Here is a 25,937-nt window from a genome sequence, read left to right on the forward strand (position 1 = left end):
CCCCAAACCCCCAAACATCTCCAAACTCCCAAACATCCCCACATCCCCAAACCCCCAAGCCCCCAAACTTCCCCAAACATCCCCAAACAGCTCCAAACCACCAAGCCCCCAAACATCCCCAAACCACCAAACATCTGCAAACTCCCAAACATCCCCAAGCCCCCAAACATCTCCAAACCCCCAAACATCCCCACATCCCCAAACCCCCAAACATCCCCAAGCCCCCAAACTTCCCCAAACCCCCAAACATCTCCATACCTCCAAACATCTCCATACCTCCAATTATCCCCAAACCCCCAAACATCCCTAAACCCCCAAACATCACCAAGCCCCCAAACTTCCCCAAACGCCCAAACATCTCCAAACCCCCAAACATCCCCAAACCCCCAAACATCCCCAAACATACAAACATCTCCAAACCCCAAACAGCCCCAACCCCCCAAACATCCCCAACCCCCCAAACATTCCCAACCCTCCAAACATCCCCAACTCCCCAAACATGCCCAAACCCCCTAACATCTCCAAACCCCCAAACATCAACAAACCGCCAAACATCTCCCATCCCCAAAACATCCCCAAACATCTCCAAACCACCAAGCCCCTAAACATCCCCAAATCCCCAAACATCTCCAAACTCCCAAACATCCCCAAGCCCCCAAACATCTCCAAACCCCTAAACATCCCCAAACCCCCACATATCCCCAAACCCCCAAACATCTACAAACCCCCAAACATCCCCAAACCGCTTCCAAACCCCCAAACATCTACAAACCCCCAAACATCTCCAAATCCCCAAACATCCTCAAACACCCAATCATCCCCAAAAATCCCCAAAACACCAAACATCTCCAAACCCCCAAATATTTCCAAACCCCCAAATATCTCCAAACCCCTAAATATCTCCAAACCCCCAAACATCTCCAAACCGCCAAACATCTCCAAACCCCCAAACATCTCCAAACATCCCCAAACCCCAAACATCCCCACACATCTCCAAACCCCCAAACATCTCCAAGCCCCCAAACATTCCCAAACCCCCAAACATCTCCAAACCCCCAAACACCCCACACATCTCCAAACATCCCCAAACCTCCAAGCATCCCCAAACCCCCAAACATCTCCAAACCCCCAAACATCTCCAAACTCCCAAACATCTCCAAACATCCCCAAACCCCAAACATCTCCAAACCCCCAAACATCCCCACACATCTCCAAACATCCCCAAACCCCCAAACATCCCCAAACTCCCAAATATCTCCAAACTCCCAAACATCCCCAAACCCCCAAACATCTCCAAACTCCCAAACATCCCCAAACCCCCAATCATCCCCAAACATCCCCAAAACCCCAAACATCTCCAAACCCCCAAACATCCCCACACCCCCAAACATCCCCAAACATCTCCAAAACCCCAAACATCTCCAAACCCCCAAACATCCCCAAACCCCAAACATCTCCAAACCCCCAAACATCCCCAAACATCTCCAAAACCCCAAACATCTCCAAACCCCCAAACATCCCCAAAACCCCAAACATCTCCAAACCCCCAAACATCCCCAAACCCCCAAACATCCCCAAACATCTCCAAAACCCAAACATCTCCAAACCCCCAAACATCTCCAAAACCCCAAACATCTCCAAACGTCTACAAACCCCTAAACATGTCCAAACATCCCCAAACCCAAAACATTTCCAAAGCCCCAAACGTCTCCAAACCCCCAAACGTCTCCAAACCCCCAATCATCCCCACATATCCCCAACCACCAAACACCCCAAAATATTTCCAAACCCCCAAATATCGCCAAACCCCCAAACATCTACAAACCCCAAACATCCCGAAACCCCCTAACATCTCCAAACCCCCAAAAATCCCCAAACATCCCCAAACCCCCAAACATCCCCAAACCACCAAACATCCCAAAATCCCTAACCCCCCAAACATCCATCAACCCCCAAACATCCCCAAACCCCCAAACATCCCCAAACCCCCAAACATCGCCAAACCCCCAAACATCCCCAAACCCCCAAACATCCCCAACCCCCCAATCTTCCCCAACCCCCCAAACATCCCCAACCCCCAAACATCTCCAAACCCCCAAACATCCCCAAACCCCCAAACATCCCAAAATCCCCAAACCCCCAAACATCCCCAACCCCCCAAACATCCCCAACCCCCCAAACATCCCCAACCCCCCAAACTTCTCCAACCCCCCAAACATCTCCAACCCCCCAAACATCCTCAAAGAACCTCAAACATCCCCAAATATCCACAAACCCCCAAACATCCACAAACATCTCTAAACCCCCAAACATCTCCAAAACCCCAAATATCCCCAAACCCCCAAACGTTACCCAAAACTCTCCAAACCCCACAAACATCCCAAACCCTCAAACATCTCCAACCCCCCAAACATCTCTAACCCCCAAACATCTCCAAACCCCCAAACATCTCCAAACATCCCCAAACCCTAAAACATCACTCAACCCGCAAACATCCCCAAACCCCCAAACATGCCAAACCCCGAAACATCTCCAAACCCCGAAACATCTCCAAACCCCCAAACATCTCCAAACCCCCAAACATCTCCGAACCCCCAAACATCCCCAAACCCCAAAACATCCCCAAACCCCCAAACATCCCCAAACCCCCCAAACATTCCCAAACCCCCAAACATTCCCAAACCCCCAAACATCTCCAAAATCCCCAAACATCCCCAAACCCCCAAACATCGAAACATCCCCAAACCCCCAAATATCCCCAAGCCCCCAAACATCTCCAAACCCCCAAACTTCCCCAAACCCCCAAACATCCCAAAACACAAACATCTCCAAACCCCCAAACATCTCCAAAACCCCAAATATCCCCAAACCTCCAAACATCCCCAAAAATCTCCAAACCTCCAAACATCCCAAACCCCCCCAAACATCTCCAAACCCCCAAACATCCCCAAACCCCCAAATATCCCCAAACCCCCAAACATCTCCAAACCCCCAAACATCTCCAAACCCCCAAACATCCACAAACCCCCAAACATCCACAAACATCTCCAAACCCCCAAACATCTCCAAACCCCCAAACATCTCCAAACCCCCAAACATCCCCGAACACCCCAAACATTCCCAAACATCCCCAAGCCCCCAAACATTCCCAAACCCCCAAACATCTCCAAAATCCCCAAACATCCCCAAACCCCGAAACATCCCCAAACCCCCAAATATCCCCAAGCCCCCAAACATCTCCAAATCCCCAAACCCCCAAACATCCCAAAAGACAAACATCTCCAAACCCCCAAACATCTCCAAAACCCCAAATATCCCCAAACGCCCAAACATCCCCAAACCTCCCAAACCCCCAAACATCCCCAAGCCCCCAAACATTCCAAAACCCCCAAACATCTCCAAAATCTCCAAACATCCCCAAAACCCCAAACATCCCCAAACCCAGAAACATCCCCAAACCCCCAAATATCCCCAAGCCCCCAAACATCCCCAAACCCCCAAACATCCCAAAACACAAACATCTCCAAACTCCCAAACATCTCCAAAACCCCAAATATCCCCAAACCTCCAAACATCCCCAAAAATCTCCAAACCCCCAAACATCCCCAAACCCCCCCAAACATCTCCAACCCCACAAACATCCCCAAAACCCCAAACATCTCCAAACCCCCAAACATCCCAAAACACCCAATCATCCTAAAAAATCCCCAAAACACCAAATATCTCCAAACCCCCAAATATCTCCAAACCCCTAAATATCTCCAAGCCCCCAAACATCCCCAAACCCCCAAACATTCCCAAACACCCAAACATCCCCAAACCGCCAAATATCTCCAACCCCCAAACATCCCCAATCCCCCAATCATCCCCAAACCTCCAAACAGATCAAAAATCCCAAACATCTCCAAACATCCCCAAACCCCCAAACATCTCCAAACCCCCAAACATCTCCAAACCCCCAAACATCCCCACACATCTCCAAACCCCCAAACAATTCCAAACATCCCCAAACCCCCAAACATCTCCAAACCCCCAAACATCCCCACACATCTCCAAACCCCCAAACATCTCCAAACATCCCAAAACCCCCAAACATCTCCAAACCCCCAAACATCCCCACACATCTCCAAACATCCCCAAACCTCCAAACATCCCCAAACCCCCAAACATCTCCAAACCCCGAAACATCTCCAAACCCCCAAACATCTCCAAATATCCCCAAACCCCAAACATCTCCAAACCCCCAAACATCCCCACACATCTCCAAACATCCCCAAACCCCCAAACATCCCCAAACCCCCAAACATCTCCAAACTCCCAAACATCCCCAAACCCCCAATCATCCCCAAACATCCCCAAAACCCCAAACATCTCCAAACCCCCAAACATCCCCAAACCCCCAAACATCCCCAAACCCTCAAATATCTCCAAACCCCCAAACATCTCCAAAACCCCAAACATCTCCAAGCCCCCAAACATCTCCAAAACCCCAAACATCTCCAAACCCCCAAACGTCTCCAAACCTCCAAACATCCCCAAACCCCAAACATCTCCAAAACCCCAAACATGTCCAAACCCCAAACGTCTCCAAACCCCCAAACGTCTCCAACCCCCCAATCATCCCCACACATCCCCAACCACCAAACACCCCAAAACATCCCCAAACCCCCAAATATTGCCAAACCCCCAAACATCTACAAACCCCCAAACATCCCGAAACACCCTAACATCTCCAAACCCCCAAAAATCCCCAAACATCCCCAAACCGCCAAACATCCCCAAACCCCCAAACATCCCCAAACCCCCAAACATCTCCAAACCCCAAGCCCCAAACATCCCCAAACCACCAAACATTCCAAAATCCCTAACACCCCAAACATCCACCAACCCCCAAACATCTCCAACCCCCCAAACATTCTCAAACAACCTCAAACATCCCCAAACCCCCAAACATCCCCAATCCCCCAAACATCTCCAAACCCCCAAACATCCCCAAACTCACAATCATCCCCAACCCCCAAACATCCCCAAACCCTCAAACATCCCCAAACACACAAACATCCCCAAACACACAAACATCCCCAAACACACAAACATCCCCAAAACCCCAAACATCCCCAAACCCTCAAACATCCCCAAACACACAAACATCCCCAAACACACAAACATCCCCAAACACACAAACATCCCCAAACCCACAAACATCCCCAAACACACAAACATCCCCAAAACCCCAAACATCTCCAAACCCCCAAATATCCCCAAACCCGCAAACATCCCCAAACCACCAAACATCCCCAAAACTCCAAACATTTCCAAACCCCCAAACATCTCCAAATACCCAAACATCTCCAAACATCCCCAAAATCCCAAACATCTCCAAACCCCAAATATCTCCAAACCCCCAAACATCTCCAAACCCCCAAACATCTCCAAACCCCCAAACATCCCCAAACTCCCAAACATCCCCAAACCCCTAAACATCTCCAAACCCCCAAACATCCCAAACCCCCAAACATCCCAAAACACCCAATCATCCCCAAACATCCCCAAACCCCAAACATCTACAAACCCCCAAACATCCCCACACATCTCCAAACATCCCCAAACCCCCAAACATCCCCAAACACCCAATCATCCCCAAATAACCCCAAAACCCCAAACATCTCCAAACCCCCAAACATTCCCAAACCCCCAAACATCCCCAAACACCCAATCATCCCCAAAACCCCAAACATCTCCAAACCCAAAATATCTCCAAACCCCCAAATATCTCCAAACCCTCAAACATCTCCAAACCCCCAAACACCCCCAAACCCCCAAACATCTCCAAACCCCCAAACATCCCCAAACCCCCAAACATCTCCAAACCCCAAACATCTCCAAACCCCCAAACATCCCCACACATCTCCAAACATCCCCAAACCCCCAAACATCCCCAAACACCCAATCATCCCCAAATATCCCCAAACCCCCAAATATCTCCAAACACCCAATTATCCCCAAACATCCCCAAACATCCTCAAACCCCCAAACATCTCCAAACCCTCAAACATCCCCAAACATCCCCAAACTCCCAATCATCCCCAAACCCCCAAACATCCCCAAACACACAAACATCCCCAAACACACAAACATCCCCAAAACCCCAAACATCCCCAAAACCCCAAACATCCCCAAACACACAAACATCCCCAAAACCCCAAACATCCCCAAACATCTACAAATCCCCAAACATCTACAAACCCGCAAACATCCCCAAACTCCCAATCATCCCCAACCCCCCAAACACCCCCAAACCCCTAAACATCTCCAAACCCCCAAACACCCCCAAACCCCTAAACATCTCCAAACCCCCAAACATCCCCAAACCCCCAAACATCCCAAAACACACAATCATCCCCAAACATCCCCAAAACCCCAAACATCTCCAAACCACCAAACATCCCCAAACACCCAATCATCCCCAAACAACCCCAAAACTGCAAACATCTCCAAACCCCCAAACATCCCCAAACCCCCAAACATCTCCAAACACCCAATCATCCCCAAAACCCCAAACATCTCCAAACCCAAAATATCTCCAAACTCCCAAATATCTCCAAAATCCCCAAACATCCCCAAACCCCGAAACATCTCCAAACCCCCAAATATCTCCAAACCCTCAAACATCTCCAAACCCCCAAACACCCCCAAACCCCCAAACATCTCCAAACCCCCAAACATCTCCAAAACCCCAAATATCCCCAAACGCCCAAACATCCCCAAACCTCCCAAACCCCCAAACATCCCCAAGCCCCCAAACATTCCAAAACCCCCAAACATCTCCAAAATCTCCAAACATCCCCAAAACCCCAAACATCCCCAAACCCAGAAACATCCCCAAACCCCCAAATATCCCCAAGCCCCCAAACATCCCCAAACCCCCAAACATCCCAAAACACAAACATCTCCAAACTCCCAAACATCTCCAAAACCCCAAATATCCCCAAACCTCCAAACATCCCCAAAAATCTCCAAACCCCCAAACATCCCCAAACCCCCCCAAACATCTCCAACCCCACAAACATCCCCAAAACCCCAAACATCTCCAAACCCCCAAACATCCCAAAACACCCAATCATCCTAAAAAATCCCCAAAACACCAAATATCTCCAAACCCCCAAATATCTCCAAACCCCTAAATATCTCCAAGCCCCCAAACATCCCCAAACCCCCAAACATTCCCAAACACCCAAACATCCCCAAACCGCCAAATATCTCCAACCCCCAAACATCCCCAATCCCCCAATCATCCCCAAACCTCCAAACAGATCAAAAATCCCAAACATCTCCAAACATCCCCAAACCCCCAAACATCTCCAAACCCCCAAACATCTCCAAACCCCCAAACATCCCCACACATCTCCAAACCCCCAAACAATTCCAAACATCCCCAAACCCCCAAACATCTCCAAACCCCCAAACATCCCCACACATCTCCAAACCCCCAAACATCTCCAAACATCCCAAAACCCCCAAACATCTCCAAACCCCCAAACATCCCCACACATCTCCAAACATCCCCAAACCTCCAAACATCCCCAAACCCCCAAACATCTCCAAACCCCGAAACATCTCCAAACCCCCAAACATCTCCAAATATCCCCAAACCCCAAACATCTCCAAACCCCCAAACATCCCCACACATCTCCAAACATCCCCAAACCCCCAAACATCCCCAAACCCCCAAACATCTCCAAACTCCCAAACATCCCCAAACCCCCAATCATCCCCAAACATCCCCAAAACCCCAAACATCTCCAAACCCCCAAACATCCCCAAACCCCCAAACATCCCCAAACCCTCAAATATCTCCAAACCCCCAAACATCTCCAAAACCCCAAACATCTCCAAGCCCCCAAACATCTCCAAAACCCCAAACATCTCCAAACCCCCAAACGTCTCCAAACCTCCAAACATCCCCAAACCCCAAACATCTCCAAAACCCCAAACATGTCCAAACCCCAAACGTCTCCAAACCCCCAAACGTCTCCAACCCCCCAATCATCCCCACACATCCCCAACCACCAACACCCCAAAACATCCCCAAACCCCAAATATTGCCAAACCCCCAACATCTACAAACCCCCAAACATCCCGAAACACCCTAACATCTCCAAACCCCCAAAAATCCCCATACATCCCCAAACCGCCAAACATCCCCAAACCCCCAAACATCCCCAACCCCCAAACATCTCCAAACCCCAAGCCCCAAACATCCCCAAACCACCAAACATTCCAAAATCCCTAACACCCCAAACATCCACCAACCCCCAAACATCTCCAACCCCCCAAACATTCTCAAACAACCTCAAACATCCCCAAACCCCCAAACATCCCCAACCCCCAAACATCTCCCAAACCCCCAAACATCCCCAAACTCACAATCATCCCCAACCCCCAAACATCCCCAAACCCTCAAACATCCCCAAACACACAAACATCCCCAAACACACAAACATCCCCAAACACACAAACATCCCCAAAACCCCAAACATCCCCAAACCCTCAACATCCCCAAACACACAAACATCCCCAAACACACAAACATCCCCAAACACACAAACATCCCCAAACCCACAAACATCCCCAAACACACAAACATCCCCAAAACCCCAAACATCTCCAAACCCCCAATATCCCCAAACCCGCAAACATCCCCCAAACCACCAAACATCCCCAAAACTCCAACATTTCCAAACCCCCAAACATCTCCAAATACCCAAACATCTCCAAACATCCCCAAAATCCCAAACATCTCCAAACCCCAAATATCTCCAAACCCCCCAACATCTCCAAACCCCCAAACATCTCCAAACCCCCAAACATCCCCAAACTCCCAAACATCCCCAAACCCCTAAACATCTCCAAACCCCCCAAACATCCCAAACCCCCAAACATCCCAAAACACCCAATCATCCCCAAACATCCCCAAACCCCAAACATCTACAAACCCCCAAACATCCCCACACATCTCCAACATCCCCAAACCCCCAAACATCCCCAAACACCCAATCATCCCCAAATAACCCCAAAACCCCAAACATCTCCAAACCCCCAAACATTCCCAAACCCCCAAACATCCCCAAACACCCAATCATCCCCAAAACCCCAAACATCTCCAAACCCAAAATATCTCCAAACCCCCAAATATCTCCAAACCCTCAAACATCTCCAAACCCCCAAACACCCCCAAACCCCCAAACATCTCCAAACCCCCAAACATCCCCAAACCCCCAACATCTCCAAAACCCCAAACATCTCCAAACCCCCAAACATCCCCACACATCTCCAAACATCCCCAAACCCCCAAACATCCCCAAACACCCAATCATCCCCAAATATCCCCAAACCCCCAAATATCTCCAAACACCCAATTATCCCCAAACATCCCCAAACATCCTCAAACCCCCAAACATCTCCAAACCCTCAAACATCCCCAAACATCCCCAAACTCCCAATCATCCCCAAACCCCCAAACATCCCCAAACACACAAACATCCCCAAACACACAAACATCCCCAAAACCCCAAACATCCCCAAAACCCCAAACATCCCCAAACACACAAACATCCCCAAAACCCCAAACATCCCCAAACATCTACAAATCCCCAAACATCTACAAACCCGCAAACATCCCCAAACTCCCAATCATCCCCAACCCCCCAAACACCCCCAAACCCCTAAACATCTCCAAACCCCCAAACACCCCCAAACCCCTAAACATCTCCAAACCCCCAAACATCCCCAAACCCCCAAACATCCCAAAACACACAATCATCCCCAAACATCCCCAAAACCCCAAACATCTCCAAACCACCAAACATCCCCAAACACCCAATCATCCCCAAACAACCCAAAACTGCAAACATCTCCAAACCCCCAAACATCCCCAAACCCCCAAACATCTCCAAACACCCAATCATCCCCAAAACCCCAAACATCTCCAAACCCAAAATATCTCCAAACTCCCAAATATCTCCAAACCCCCAAACATCCCCAAACGCCCAAACATCCCCAAACCCCCAAACATCTACAAACCCCAAACATCTACAAACCCCCAAACATCCCCAAACCCCCCAAACACCCCCAAACATCCCCAAAACCCCAAACAGCTCCAAACCCCCAAACATCCCCAAACCCCCAAACATCCCCAAACCCCAAAAATCTCCCAAACCCCCAAACATCCCCACACATCTCCAAACATACCCAAACCCCAAACATCTCCAAACCCCCAAACATCCCCACACATCTCCAAATATCCCCAAACCTCCAAACATCCCCAAACACCCAATCATCCCCAAACATCCCCAAACCCCCAAATATCTCCAAACACCCAATCATCCCCAAACATCCCCAAACATCCTCAAACCCCCAAACAGCTCCAAAACCCCAAACATCCCCAAACCGCTCCAAACCCCCACACATCTCCAAACATCCCCAAATATGCCCAAACACCCAATCATCCCCAAACAACCCCAAAACCGCAAACATCTCCAAACCCCCAAACATCTCCAAACATCCCCAAACCCCAAACATCTCCAAACCCCCAAACATCCCCACACATCTCCAAACATCCCCAAACATCTCCAAAACCCCAAACATCCCCAAACCCCCAAACATCTCCAAACACCCAATCATCCCCAAACCCCCAAACATCCCCAAACCCCCAAACATCTACAAACCCCCAAACATCTACAAACCCGCAAACATCCCCAAACTCCCAAACAGCTCCAAAACCCCAAACATCCCCAAACCGCTCCAAACCCCCACACATCTCCAAACATCCCCAAACACCCAATCATCCCCAAACAACCCCAAAACCGCAAACATCTCCAAACCCCAAACATCTCCAAACATCCCCAACCCCAAACATCTCCAAACCCCCAAACATCCCCACACATCTCCAAACATCCCCAAACATCTCCAAACCCCCAAACATCCCCAAACCCCCAAACATCTCCAAACACCCAATCATCCCCAAACCCCCAAACATCCCCAAACCCCCAAACATCTACAAATCCCCAAACATCTACAAACCCGCAAACATCCCCAAACTCCCAATCATCCCAACCCCCCAAACACCCCCAAACCCCTAAACATCTCCAAACCCCCAACACCCCCAAACCCCTAAACATCTCCAAACCCCCAAACATCCCCAAACCCCCAAACATCCCAAAACACACAATCATCCCCAAACATCCCCAAAACCCCAAACATCTCCAAACCACCAAACAGCCCCAAACACCCAATCATCCCCAAACAACCCAAAACTGCAAACATCTCCAAACCCCCAAACATCCCCAAACCCCCAAACATCTCCAAACACCCAATCATCCCCAAAACCCCAAACATCTCCAAACCCAAAATATCTCCAAACACCCAAATATCTCCAAACCCCCAAACATCCCCAAACGCCCAAACATCCCCAAACCCCCAAACATCTACAAACCCCCAAACATCTACAAACTCCCAAACATCCCCAAACTCCCAATCATCCCCAACCCCCCAAACATCCCCAAACCCCTAAACATCTCCAAACCCCCAAACATCCCCAAACCCCCAAACATCCCAAAAACACCCAATCATCCCCAAACATCCCCAAAACCCCAAACATCTCCAAACCCCCAAACATCCCCAAACCCCCCAAACATCCCAATCACCCCAAACATCCCCAAAACCCCAAACATCTCCAAACCTCCAAACATCCCCAAACATCTCCAAACCCCCAAACATCTCCAAACATCCCCAAACCCCAAACATCTCCAAACCCCCAAACATCCCCACACATTCCAAACATCCCCAAACATCTCCAAACCCCCAAACATCCCCACACAACTCCAAACATCCCCAAACCCCCAAACATCCCCAAACACCCAATCATCCCCAACCCCTAAACATCTCCAAACCCCCAAACATCCCCAAACCCCCAAACATCCCAAAACACACAATCATCCCCAAACATCCCCAAAACCCCAAACATCTCCAAACCCCCAAACATCCCCAAACACCCAATCATCCCCAAACAACCCCAAAACCGCAAACATCTCCAAACCCCCAAACATCCCCAAACCCCCAAACATCTCCAAACACCCAATCATCCCCAAAAACCCCAAACATCTCCAAACCCAAAATAGCTCCAAACTCCCAAATATCTCCAAACCCCCAAACATCCCCAAACCCCTAAACATCCCCAAACCCCCAAACATCTACAAACCCCCAAACATCTACAAACCCCAAACATCCCCAAACACCCAATCATCCCCAACCCCCCAAACATCCCCAAACCCCTAAACATCTCCAAACCCCCAAACATCCCCAAACCCCCAAACATCCCATTCACCCCCAAACATCCCCAAAACCCCAAACATCTCCAAACCTCCAAACATCCCCAAACATCTCCAAACCCCCAAACATCTCCAAACATCCCCAAAACCCCAAACATCTCCAAACCCCCAAACATCTCCACACATCTCCATACATCTCCAAACCCCCAAACATCCCCACACAACTCCAAACATCCCCAAACCCCCAAACATCCCCAAACACCCAATCATCCCCAAACCCCCAAATATCTCCAAACACCCAATTATCCCCAAACATCCCCAAACATCCCCAAAACCCCAAACATCTCCAAACCCCCAAACATCTACAAACCCCCAATCATCCCCAAACAACCCCAAAACCGCAAACATCTCCAAACCCCCAAACATCCCCAAACCCCACAAACATCTCCAAACACCCAATCATCCCTAAAACCCCAAACATCTCCAAACCCAAAATATCTCCAAACTCCCAAATATCTCCAAACCCCCAAACATCCCCAAACCCCTAAACATCCCCAAACCCCCAAACATCTACAAACCCCCAAACATCTACAAACCCCCAAACATCCCCAAAACCCCAAACATCTCCAAACATCCCCAAACCCCCAAACATCTCCAAACCCCCAAACATCCCCAAACCCCCCAAACATCCCAATCACCCCCAAACATCCCCAAAACCCCAAACATCTCCAAACCTCCAAACATCCCCAAACATCTCCAAACCCCCAAACATCTCCAAACATCCCCAAACCCCAAACATCTCCAAACCCCCAAACATCTCCACACATCTCCAAACATCCCCAAACATCTCCAAACCCCCAAACATCCGCACACAACTCCAAACATCCCCAAACCCCCAAACATCCCCAAACACCCAATCATCCCCAAACCCCCAAATATCTCCAAACACCCAATTATCCCCAAACATCCCCAAACATCCTCAAACCCCCAAACAGCTCCAAAACCCAAACATCCCCAAACCCCCAAACATCCCAATCACCCCCAAACATCCCCAAAACCCCAAACATCTCCAAACCTCCAAACATCCCCAAACATCTCCAAACCCCCAAACATCTCCAAACATCCCCAAACCCCAAACATCTCCAAACCCCAAACATCCCCACACATCTCCAAACATCCCCAAACATCTCCAAACCCCCAAACATCCCCACACAACTCCAAACATCCCCAAACCCCCAAACATCCCCAAACACCCAATCATCCCCAAACCCCTAAACATCTCCAAACCCCCAAACATCCCCAAACCCCCAAACATCCCAAAACACACAATCATCCCCAAACATCCCCAAAACCCCAAACATCTCCAAACCCCCAAACATCCCCAAACACCCAATCATCCCCAAACAACCCCAAAACCGCAAACATCTCCAAACCCCCAAACATCCCCAAACCCCCAAACATCTCCAAACACCCAATCATCCCAATCACCCCCAAACATCCCCAAAACCCCAAACATCTCCAAACCCACAAACATCCCCAAACCCCCAAACATCCCAATCACCCCCAAACATCCCCAAACCCCAAACATCTCCAAACCCCCAAACATCTCCACACATCTCCAAACATCCCCAAACATCTCCAAACCCCCAAACATCCCCACACAACTCCAAACATCCCCAAACCCCCAAACATCCCCAAACACCCAATCATCCCCAAACCCCCAAATATCTCCAAACACCCAATTATCCCCAAACATCCCCAAACATCCTCAAACCCCCAAACAGCTCCAAAACCCCAAACATCCCCAAACCCCCAATCATCCCCAAACCCCCAAATATCTCCAAACACCCAATTATCCCCAAACATCCCCAAAACCCCAAACATCTCCAAACTCCCAAACATCCCCAAACACCCAATCATCCCCAAACAACCCCAAAACCGCAAACATCTCCAAACCCCCAAACATCCCCAAACCCCCAAACATCTCCAAACACCCCAATCATCCCCAAAAACCCCAAACATCTCCAAACCCAAAATATCGCCAAACTCCCAAATATCTCCAAACCCCCAAACATCCCCAAACCCCTAAACATCCCCAAACCCCCAAACATCTACAAACCCCCAAACATCTACAAACCCCCAAACATCCCCAAAACCCCAAACATCTCCCAAACCCCCAAACATCCCCAAACCCCCAAACATCTCCAAACCCCCAAACATCCCCAAACCCCCCAAACATCCCAATCACCCCAAACATCCCCAAACCCAAACATCTCCAAACCTCCAAACATCCCCAAACATCTCCAAACCCCCAAAACATCTCCAAACATCCCCAAACCCCAAACATCTCCAAACCCCCAAGTAATCTCCACACATCTCCAAACATCCCCAAACATCTCCAAACCCCCAAACATCCCCACACAACTCCAAACATCCCCAAACCCCCAAACATCCCCAAACACCCAATCATCCCCAAACCCCCAAATATCTCCAAACACCCAATTATCCCCAAACATCCCCAAACATCCTCAAACCCCCAAACAGCTCCAAAACCCCAAACATCCCCAAACCCCCAAACAGCTCCAAACCCCCAAATATCTCCAAACCCCCAAACATCCCCAAACCTCCAAACATCCCCAAACCCCCAAACATCCCCAAACTCCCAATCATCCCCAAACCCCCAAACACAGAAACATCCCCAACACACAAACATCCCCAAAACCCCAAATATACCCAAACTCCCAAACATCCCCAAAGTCCCAATCATCCCCAAACCCACAAACATCCCCAAACACACAAACATCCCCAAAACCCCAAACATCTCCAAACCCCCAAACATCCCCAAACCCGCAAACATCCCCAAACCCGCAAACATCCCCAAACCACCAAACATCCCCAAAACTCCAAACATCTCCAAACCCCCAAACATCTCCAAATCCCCAAACATCTCCAAACATCCCAAACATCTCCAAACCCCAAATATCTCCAAACCCCAAATATCTCCAAACATCTCCAAACCCCCAAACATCTCCAAACCCCCAAACATCCCCAAACTCCCAAACATCACCAAACCCCTAAACATCTCCAAACCCCCAAACATCCCAAACCCCCAAACATCCCAAAACACCCAATCATCCCCAAACATCCACAAAACCCCAAACATCTCCAAACCCCCAAACATCTCCAAACATCCCCAAACCCCAAACATCTCCAAACCCCCAAACAACCCCACACATCTCCAAACATCCCCAAACATCTCCAAACTCCCAAACATCCCCAAACTCCCAATCATCCCCAAACCCACAAACATCCCCAAACACACAAACATCCCCAAAACCCCAAACATCTCCAAACCCCCAAACATCCCCAAACCCGCAAACATCCCCAAACCACCAAACATCCCCAAAACACCAAACATCTCCAAACCCCCAAACATCTCCAAATCCCCAAACATCTCCAAACATCCCAAACATCTCCAAACCCCAAATATCTCCAAACCCCAAATATCTCCAAACATCTCCAAACCCCCAAACATCTCCAAACCCCCAAACATCCCCAAACTCCCAAACATCACCAAACCCCTAAACATCTCCAAACCCCCAAACATCCCAAACCCCCAAACATCCCAAAACACCCAATCATCCCCAAACATCCACAAAACCCCAAACATCTCCAAACCCCCAAACATCTCCAAACATCCCCAAACCCCAAACATCTCCAAACCCCCAAACAACCCCACACATCTCCAAACATCCCCAAACATCTCCAAATCCCCAAACATCCCCAAACACCCAATCATCCCCAAACAACCCCAAAACCCCAAACATCTCCAAACCCCCAAACATCCCCAAACATCCCCAAACACCCAATCATCCCCAAAACCCCAAACATCTCCAAACCCAAAATATCTCAAAACCCCCAAATATCTCCAAACCCCCAAACATCTCCAAACCCCCAAACATCCCCAAACCCCCAAACATCTACAAACCCCCAAACATCTACAAACCCCCAAACATCCCCAAACTCCCAATCATCCCCAACCCCCCAAACATCCCCAAACCGCTAAACATCTCCAAACCCCCAAACATTCCCAAACCCCCAAACATCCCAAAACACCCAATCATCCTAAAAAATCCCCAAAACACCAAACATCTCCAAACCCCCAAATATCTCCAAACCCCTAAATATCTCCAAGCTCCCAAACATCCCCAAACCCCCAAACATTCCCAAACACCCAAACATCCCCAAACCGCCAAATATCTCCAACCCCCAAACATCCCCAATCCCCCAATCATCCCCAAACCTCCAAACAGATCAAAAATCCCAAACATCTCCAAACATCCCCAAACCCCCAAACATCTCCAAACCCCCTAACATCTCCAAACCCCCAAACATCCCCACACATCTCCAAACCCCCAAACATTTCCAAACATCCCCAAACCCCCAAACATCTCCAAACCCCCAAACATCCCCACACATCTCCAAACCCCCAAACATCTCCAAACATCCCAAAACCCCCAAACATCTCCAAACCCCCAAACATCCCCACACATCTCCAAACATCCCCAAACCTCCAAACATCCCCAAACCCCGAAACATCTCCAAACCCCGAAACATCTCCAAACCCCCAAACATCTCCAAATATCCCCAAACCCCAAACATCTCCAAACCCCCAAACATCCCCACACATCTCCAAACATCCCCAAACCCCCAAACATCTCCAAACCCCCAAACATCTCCAAACTCCCAAACATCCCCAAACCCCCAATCATCCCCAAACATCCCCAAAACCCCAAACATCTCCAAACCCCCAAACATCCCCAAACCCCCAAACATCCCCAAACCCTCAAATATCTCCAAACCCCCAAACATCTCCAAAACCCCAAACATCTCCAAGCCCCCAAATATCTCCAAAACCCCAAACATCTCCAAACCCCCAAACGTCTCCAAACCCCCAAACATCCCCAAACCCCAAACATCTCCAAAACCCCAAACATGTCCAAACCCCCAAACGTCTCCAAACCCCCAAACGTCTCCAAACCCCCAATCATCCCCACACATCCCCAACCACCAAACACCCCAAAACATCCCCAAACCCCCAAATATTGCCAAACCCGCAAACATCTACAAACCCCCAAACATCCCGAAACCCCCTAACATCTCCAAACCCCAAAAAATCCCCAAACATCCCCAAACCGCCAAACATCCCCAAACCCCCAAACATCCCCAAACCCCCAAACATCTCCAAACCCCAAGCCCCCAAACATCCCCAAACCACCAAACATCCCAAAATCCCTAACCCCCCAAACATCCACCAACCCCCAAACATCCCCAAACCCCCAAACATCCCCAAACCCCCAAACATCCCCAAACCCCCAAACATCCCAAAATCCCCAACCCCCCAAACATCGCCAAACCCCCAAACATCTCCAACCCCCCAAACATTCTCAAACAACCTCAAACATCCCCAAACCCCCAAACATCCCCAATCCCCCAAATATCTCCAAACCCCCAAACATCCCCAAACTCACAATCATCCCCAACCCCCCAAACATCCCCAAACCCTCAAACATCCCCAAACACACAAACATCCCCAAACACACAAACATCCCCAAACACACAATCATCCCCAACCCCCCAAACATCCCCAAACCCTCAAACATCCCCAAACCCCCAAACATCCCAAAACACCCAATCATCCCCAAACATCCCCAAAACCCCAAACCCCCACACATCTCCAAACATCCCCAAACCTCCAAACATCCCCAAACATCCCCAAACCCCCAAATATCTCCAAACACCCAATCATCCCCAAACATTCCCAAACATCCTCAAACCCCCAAACAGCTCGAAAACCCCAAACATCCCCAAACCCCCAAACATCTCCAAACCACCCAATCATCCCCAAACATCCCCAAACCCCTAAACATCTCCAAACCCCCAAACATCCCCAAACCCCCAAACATCCCCAAACCCCCAAACATCCCCAAACATCCCCAAAACCCCAAACATCCCCAAACCCCCAAACATCCCCAAACCCCCAAACATCCCAAAACACCCAATCATCCTCAAACATCCCCAAAACCCCAAACATCTCCAAACCCCCAAAAATCCCCAAACCCCCACACATCTCCAAACATCCCCAAACCTCAAAACATCCCAAAACACCCAATCATCCCCAAACATCCCCAAAACCCCAAACATCTCCAAACCCCCAAACATCCCCAAACCCCCAAACATCCCAAAACACCCAATCATCCCCAAACATCCCCAAAACCCCAAACATCTCCAAACCCCTCAAAAATCCCCAAACCCCCACACATCCCCAAACATCCCCAAACCCCCAAATATCTCCAAACACCCAATCATCCCCAAACATCCCCAAACATCCTCAAACCCCCAAACAGCTCCAAAACCCCAAACATCCCCAAACCCCCAAACAGCTCCAAACCCCCAAACATCTCCAAACCCCCAAACATCCCCAAACCCTCAAACAGCTCCAAACCCCCAAACATCCCCAAACCCCCAAACATCCCCAAACCCCCAAACATCTCCAAACATCCCCAAACATCTCCAAACCCCCAAACATCCCCAAACCTCCAAACATCCCCAAACCCCCAAACATCCCCAAACAGCTCCAAACCCCCAAACATCCCCAAAACCCCAAACATCCCCAAACCCCCAAACAGCTCCAAACCCCCAAACATCTCCAAACCCCCAAACATCCCCAAACCCCCAAACATCCCCAAACCCCCAAGCAGCTCCAAACCCCCAAACATCTCCAAACATCCCCAAACCCCAAACATCTCCAAACCCCCAAACATCCCCACACATCTCCAAACATCCCCAAACCCCCAAACATCTCCAAACCCCCAAACATCTCCAAACCCCCAAACATCCCCAAACATCCCCAAATATCGCCAACCCCCCAAACATCTCCAAACCCCCAAACATCCCCAAACACTCCGAAACCCCTTAACATCTCCAAACCCCCAAAAATCCCCAAACATCCCCTGACATCGGTAGTGGGTAAAATGATGGAATCAATTATTAAGGATGTCATAGCAGCGCATTTGGAAAGAGGTGACATGATAGGTCCAAGTCAGCATGGATTTGTGAAAGGGAAATCATGCTTGACAAATCTTCTGGAATTTTTTGAGGATGTTTCCAGTAGAGTGGACAAGGGAGAACCAGTTGATGTGGTATATTTGGACTTTCAGAATGCTTTCGACAAGGTCCCACACAAGAGATTAATGTGCAAAGTTAAAGCACATGGGATTGGGGGTAGTGTGCTGACATGGATTGAGAACTGGTTGTCAGACAGGAAGCAAAGAGTAGGAGTAAATGGGAACTTTTCAGAATGGCAGGCAGTGACTAGTGGGGTACCGCAAGGTTCTGTGCTGGGGCCCCAGCTGTTTACACTGTACATTAATGATTTAGACGAGGGGATTAAATGTAGTATCTCCAAATTTGCGGATGACACTAAGTTGGGTGGCAGTGTGAGCTGCGAGGAGGATGCTACGAGGCTGCAGAGCGACTTGGATAGGTTAGGTGAGTGGGCAAATGCATGGCAGATGAAGTATAATGTGGATAAAAATGTGAGGTTATCCACTTTGGTGGTAAAAACAGAGAGACAGAGTATTATCTGAATGGTGACAGATTAGGAAAAGGGGAGGTGCAAAGAGACCTGGGTGTCATGGTACATCAGTCATTGAAGGTTGGCATGCAGGTACAGCAGGCGGTTAAGAAAGCAAATGGCATGTTGGCCTTCATAGCGAGCGGATTTGAGTACAGGGGCAGGGAGGTGTTGCTACAGTTGTACAGGGCCTTGGTGAGGCCACACCTGGAGTATTGTGTACAGTTTTGGTCTCCTAACCTGAGGAAGGACATTCTTGCTATTGAGGGAGTGCAGCGAAGGTTCACCAGACTGATTACCGGGATGGTGGAACTGACCTATCAAGAAAGACTGGATCAACTGGGCTTGTATTCACTGGAGTTCAGAAGAATGAGAGGGGACCTCATAGAAACATTTAAAATTCTGACGGGGTTAGACAGGTTAGATGCAGGAAGAATGTTCCCAATGTTGGGGAAGTCCAGAACCAGGGGTCACAGTCTAAGGATAAGGGGTAAACCATTTAGGACCGAGATGAGGAGGAGTTTCTTCACCCAGAGAGTGGTGAACCTGTGGAATTCTCTACCACAGAAAGTTGTTGAGGCCAATTCACTAAATATATTCAAAAAGGAGTTAGATGAAGTCCTTACTACTAGGGAGATCAAGGGGTATGGTGAGAAAGCAGGAATGGGGTACTGAAGTTGCATGTTCAGCCATGAACTCATTGAATGGCGGTGCAGGCTAGAAGGGCCGAATGGCCTACTTCTGCACCTATTTTCTATGTTTCTATGTTTCTAAACCCCAAACATCCCCAAACCCCCAAACATCCCCACACATCTCCAAACATCCTCAAACCCCCAAACACTCCCAAACATCCCCAAACCTCCAAATATCGCCAAACCCCCAAACATCTCCAAACCCCCAAACATCCCGAAACACCCTAACATCTCCAAACCCCCAAAAATCCCCAAACATCCCCAAACAACTCCAAAACCCCAAACCCCCAAACATCCCCAAACCCCCAAACATCCCAAAATCCCCAACCCCCCAAACATCCCCAAACCCCCAAACATCCCCAAACCCCCAAACTTCCCCAAACACCCAAACATCTCCAAACCCCCAAACATCCCAAACCCCCCAAACATCCCCAACCCCCCAAACATCCCCAACCCCCTAAACATCTCCAAACCCCCAAACCCCCAAACATCCCCAACCCCCCAAACATCTCCAACCCCCCAAACATCTCCAACCCCCCCAAACATCCCCAAACAACCTCAAACATCCACAAACCCCCAAACATCCCGAAACCCCCAAACATCTCCAACCCCCCAAACATCCCCAAACAACCCCAAACATCCCCAAGCCCCCAAACACCTCCCCAAACCGCCAAACACCTCCCCAAACCACCAAACACCTCCCCAAACCGCCAAACTACTCCCCCCAGCCCCCAAAACCCCCTGGAGTAAGGAACCAGAATCTGACGGTACGGGAAGAGCTTGAGAACAACAACCACAACATGATTAAATTAGATGTCCGGCTGCAAGGACTGGAGAAGCTGGGGTTGTTTTTCCAGGAGCAGAGAAGGTCAAGGGGGAGATTGACCAAATTGGTATCAGTGATGTGGAGAGACTGGAGAAGCTGGGTTTGTTCTCCTTATATCCAAATACACCACATCTACTGGTTCCCCTTGATCCACCTTGCTCATTACATCTTGTTGTTGAGGTATTGAGAATTATGAAGGGTTTTGATAGCGGGAATAAGGAGAAAAGGTTCCCAATGGACGCACACAATCACATACCCGACCTACGCACTCACCCAACGAGCACCAGCACCTCCCCCAGAACAAGCGCCAGTCTACCTGTTTCGATAATGGACTGACGGGACCTTACTTGGAATCGGTGCCCCAGTGCATGGCGTAGATCTTGGCCAAGTGGCCCCTCAGGGTGCGACGTGTCCTCATCTGGATCCGGTTCACTGGGTCCAGGCTTCCCGTCAGCTGGAGGGGGGAATCAGTCAGAGAGATTCGCAGTGTGTCCGTAAACCCCCGCACCCCCAACCCTGACCCCCGAACCCCCAACCCTGGCTCCCGCACCCCCAACCCTGACCCTGAACACCCACACACCCAACCCGAACCCCCACACCCCCAACCCTGACCCCTATACCCCCAACCGTGACCCCTAAAACCCCACATCCCCAACCATGACCCCTAAACCCCCTCATCCCCAACCATGACCCCTAAACCCCCTCATCCCAACCGTGACCCCCGACCCCCACATCCTGAACCATGACCCCTGCACTCTCACATCCGGAACTGTGACCCCTGAATACCCACATTCTGAACCGTAACCCCAAACCCCCACATCCTGAACCATGACCCCTAAATCCCCACACCCCCAACCGTGACCCCCGAACCCCACACCCCAACCGTGACACCCGAACCCCCGACCATGACCTCAAACTCCCATACCTCCGACCGTGACCCCCAAAGCCCCACATCACCAACCATGACCCGAACCCTCACACCCCAACCGTGACCCCCGAACCCCCACACCACAACAGTGACCCCCGAACCCCCACACCACAAGCATGACCCCCAAACCCCGACCATGACCTCACCCCCCAAACCCCTGACCGCCAAACCCCACAACCCAACCGTGACCCCCGAACCTCCACAACCCCAGACGTGACCCCCGAACCTCCACACCCCAACTGTGACCCCCGAACACCCACACCCCAACAATGGCCCCTGAACCCCCACATCCCCAAGAGACCCCTGAACCCCCACATCCTGAACCGTGACCCCCGAACCCCCAACAGCGACCTCCGAACCCCCACACCCTTAACTGTGACCCTCAAACCCCCACCCCCCCAACCGTGACCCATGAACCCCAACACTATAAACAGTGACCTCTGAACCCACACACCTAACTGTGGCCCCCAAACCCCCGACCATGACCCTTAAACCGCCACATCCCCAACCGTGACCCCCGAACCCCCACACCCCAACCGTGACCCCTGAACCCCCCACACCCAACAGTGACCCCCGAACCCCCACACCCCAACCGTGACAGCCGAACCCCCCACACCCAACAGTGACCCCCGAACCCCCACACACCCAACAGTGACCCCCGAACCCCCCACACCCAACAGTGACCCCCGAACCCCCCACACCCAACAGTGACCCCCGAACCCCCACACCCCAACAGTGACCCCCGAACCCCCCACACCCAACAGTGACCCCCGAACCCCCACACCCCAACCGTGACCCCCGAACCCCCCACACCCCAACCGTGACCCCAAAACCCCCCACACCCAGCAGTGACCCCCGAACCCCCACACCCCAACAGTGACCCCCGAACCCCCGCACCCCAACCGTGACAGCCGAACCCCCCACACCCAACAGTGACCCCCGAACCCCCGCACCCCAACAGTGACCCCCGAACCCCCGCACCCCAACCGTGACACCCGAACCCCCCACACCCCAACCATGACAGCTGAACCCCCCACACCCAACAGTGACCCCCGAACCCCCGCACCCCAACCGTGACACCCGAACCCCCCACACCCCAACCATGACAGCCGAACCCCCCACACCCAACAGTGACCCCCGAACCCCCGCACCCCAACCGTGACACCCGAACCCCCCACACCCCAACCATGACACCCGAACCCCCCACACCCAACAGTGACCCCCGAACCCCCGCACCCCAACCGTGACACCCGAACCCCCCACACCCCAACCATGACAGCCGAACCCCCCACACCCAACAGTGACCCCCGAACCCCCACACACCCAATAGTGATCCCCGAACTCCCACACCCCAACCGTGACCCCCGAACCCCCCACACCCAACAGTGACCCCCGAACCCCCCACACCCAACAGTGACCCCTGAACCCCCGCACCCCAACAGTGACCCCCGAACCCCCACACACCCAACAGTGACCCCCGAACTCCCACACCCCAACCGTGACCCCTGAACCCCCGCACCCCAACCGTGACCCCCGAACTCCCACACCCCAACCGTGACCCCCGAACCCCCCACACCCAACAGTGACCCCTGAACCCCCGCACCCCAACCGTGACACCCGAACCCCCCACACACCCAACAGTGACCCCTGAACCCCCGCACCCCAACCGTGACAGCCGAACCCCCCACACTCAACAGTGACCCCTGAACCCCCCACGCCCGACCGCGACCCCTGAACCCCCACACCCCGAACCGTGACGCTCACACCACCCACTGTACCTCCGACAGGCTGCTATCGCAAGTCGCCTTCTGGGCATCCTGGAACAGAAACATAAAAACCAGAACGTTAAGGTCACGATCACTGGCCCCAGCATCCCCGGCTTCCCCCCACCCCCACACCAGCCACAGTCCCAGGGTAACTCGGAGCTGGAACCCTGGCTGACTCTTCCTGCTCCTGACCAAACGGCACTGAGGCCAATTGAAGACCTTCCCTCCCGGCCTTGGAATCAGGCTGACCCAACACTAGGCCCGGAATGGAGCCTAGGGCTTTCCTGCTGTGTGTGTGTGTGTGTGTGTGTCGGGGGGATTAAATGGGAGAGAGTGGGAAGGAGAAGGAAAGGGAGAGATAGAGATGGAGAGGGAGAATGGAAGAGAGGGGGGGTGGGAGAGAAAAGGGAGGGGTGGATGGGAGAGATGGGGAGGAGAGGGGAGGCGGGGAGGGGAGAGGGGAAGGGAAGGGGAGGGGGAATGGGAGAGGGGAGGGAGGGTAATGGGAGAGAGAGGGGAGGGGAATGGGAGAGAGAGGGGAGGGGAATGGGAGAGAGGAAGAGGGGGTTGGGGAGAGAGGGGGGAGGGGAATGGGAGAGAGGGGAAGGGGAATGGGCGAGAGGGGGAGTGGAATGGGAGAGAGGGGTGAGGGGAATTGGAAAGGAGGGAGGGGAATGGGAGAGAGGGGGAGGGGGAAGGGGAGGGAGGGAGAGGGGGTTGGGAGAGAGCGGGAGGGGGAAGGGGAGGGAGGGAGAGGAGGTTGGGAGAGAGGGGGAGGGGGGAGAGAGAGAGGGGGAGGGGGTTGGGAGAGAGGGGGAGGGGGCAGAGGGGGAGGGGGAGAGAGAGGGGGAGGGGGGAGAGAGAGAGAGGGGGAGGGGAAGAGAGAGAGAGGGGGAGGGGAGAGAGAGAGGGGGAGGGGGGGAGAGGGGAGAGGGGAGAGAGAGAGGGGGGAGAGAGAGGGGGAAGGGCAATGGGAGAGGGGGAGGGGAATGGAAGAGAGGGGGAGGGGAATGGGAGAGAGGGGGAGGGGGGGAGAGAGAGGGGGAAGGGCAATGGGAGAGAGGGGGAGGGGAATGGTGGAGAAGGGGAGGGGAATGGGAGAGAGGGGGAGGGGAATGGGAGAGAGGGGGAGGGGGAAGAGAGAGGGGAGGGGAGGGGAGAGAGAGGGGAGGGGGGGAGAGAGGGGAGGGAGGGGATGAGAGAGGGGGGGGGGAGAGAGAGGGGGAGAGGGGAGAGAGAGGGGGAAGGGCAATGGGAGAGAGGGGGAGGGGAATGGGAGAGAGGGGGAGGGGAATGGGAGAGAGGGGGAGGGGGAGAGAGAGGGGGAGGGGAATGGGAGAGAGGGGGGAGGGGGGAGAGAGAGGGGGAGAGGGGAGAGAGAGAGGGGGAGGTGGGAATGGAGAGAGGGGGGAGGGGAATGGTGAGAGGGGGGAGGGGGCGATGAGAGGGGGAGGGGAATGGGAGGGGGAGAGAGAGGGGGAGAGGGGAGAGAGAGGGGAAGGGCAATGGGAGAGAGGGGGAGGGGAATGGTGGAGAGGGTATGGGAGAGAGGAGACGATGGGGGGGAGAGAGACCCACCACGATCTGTTTCTTCAGAGCCTCCATTTCCTGCCGTAGCTCTTCCATCTCACCCATGATACCAGTGGGAGGTTCCTGCTCTCAGCCAAGCTCCAAGGGGGATGGTTTGCCTGGAAAACAAGGGACACCATTACGGATGGAGAGACGTGGAACATTGCGGGGAAATGGGGGCGAGGGGCCTT

General features: G+C 51.8%; 1 protein-coding gene across 1 annotated transcript in view; it reads right to left on the minus strand.

Annotated features, from left to right (window-relative positions):
* LOC139257591 (guanine nucleotide-binding protein G(I)/G(S)/G(T) subunit beta-3-like) overlaps positions 1–25,812 on the minus strand; it is a 141,988-nt gene extending 116,176 nt beyond the window's left edge. Inside the window, exons 1-3 of the mRNA XM_070874527.1 lie at positions 25,756–25,812; positions 24,190–24,228; positions 21,831–21,937 (exon numbers count right to left, since the gene is read on the minus strand). Coding sequence (XP_070730628.1) covers positions 21,831–21,937; positions 24,190–24,228; positions 25,756–25,812 — 203 coding nt within the window. The remainder of the gene's footprint in view (positions 1–21,830; positions 21,938–24,189; positions 24,229–25,755) is intronic.
* Positions 25,813–25,937: the final 125 nt, after the last annotated feature.

This window comes from Pristiophorus japonicus, unplaced genomic scaffold (assembly GCF_044704955.1).
Source record: "Pristiophorus japonicus isolate sPriJap1 unplaced genomic scaffold, sPriJap1.hap1 HAP1_SCAFFOLD_874, whole genome shotgun sequence".
Classification (NCBI taxonomy): domain Eukaryota; kingdom Metazoa; phylum Chordata; class Chondrichthyes; family Pristiophoridae; genus Pristiophorus; species Pristiophorus japonicus.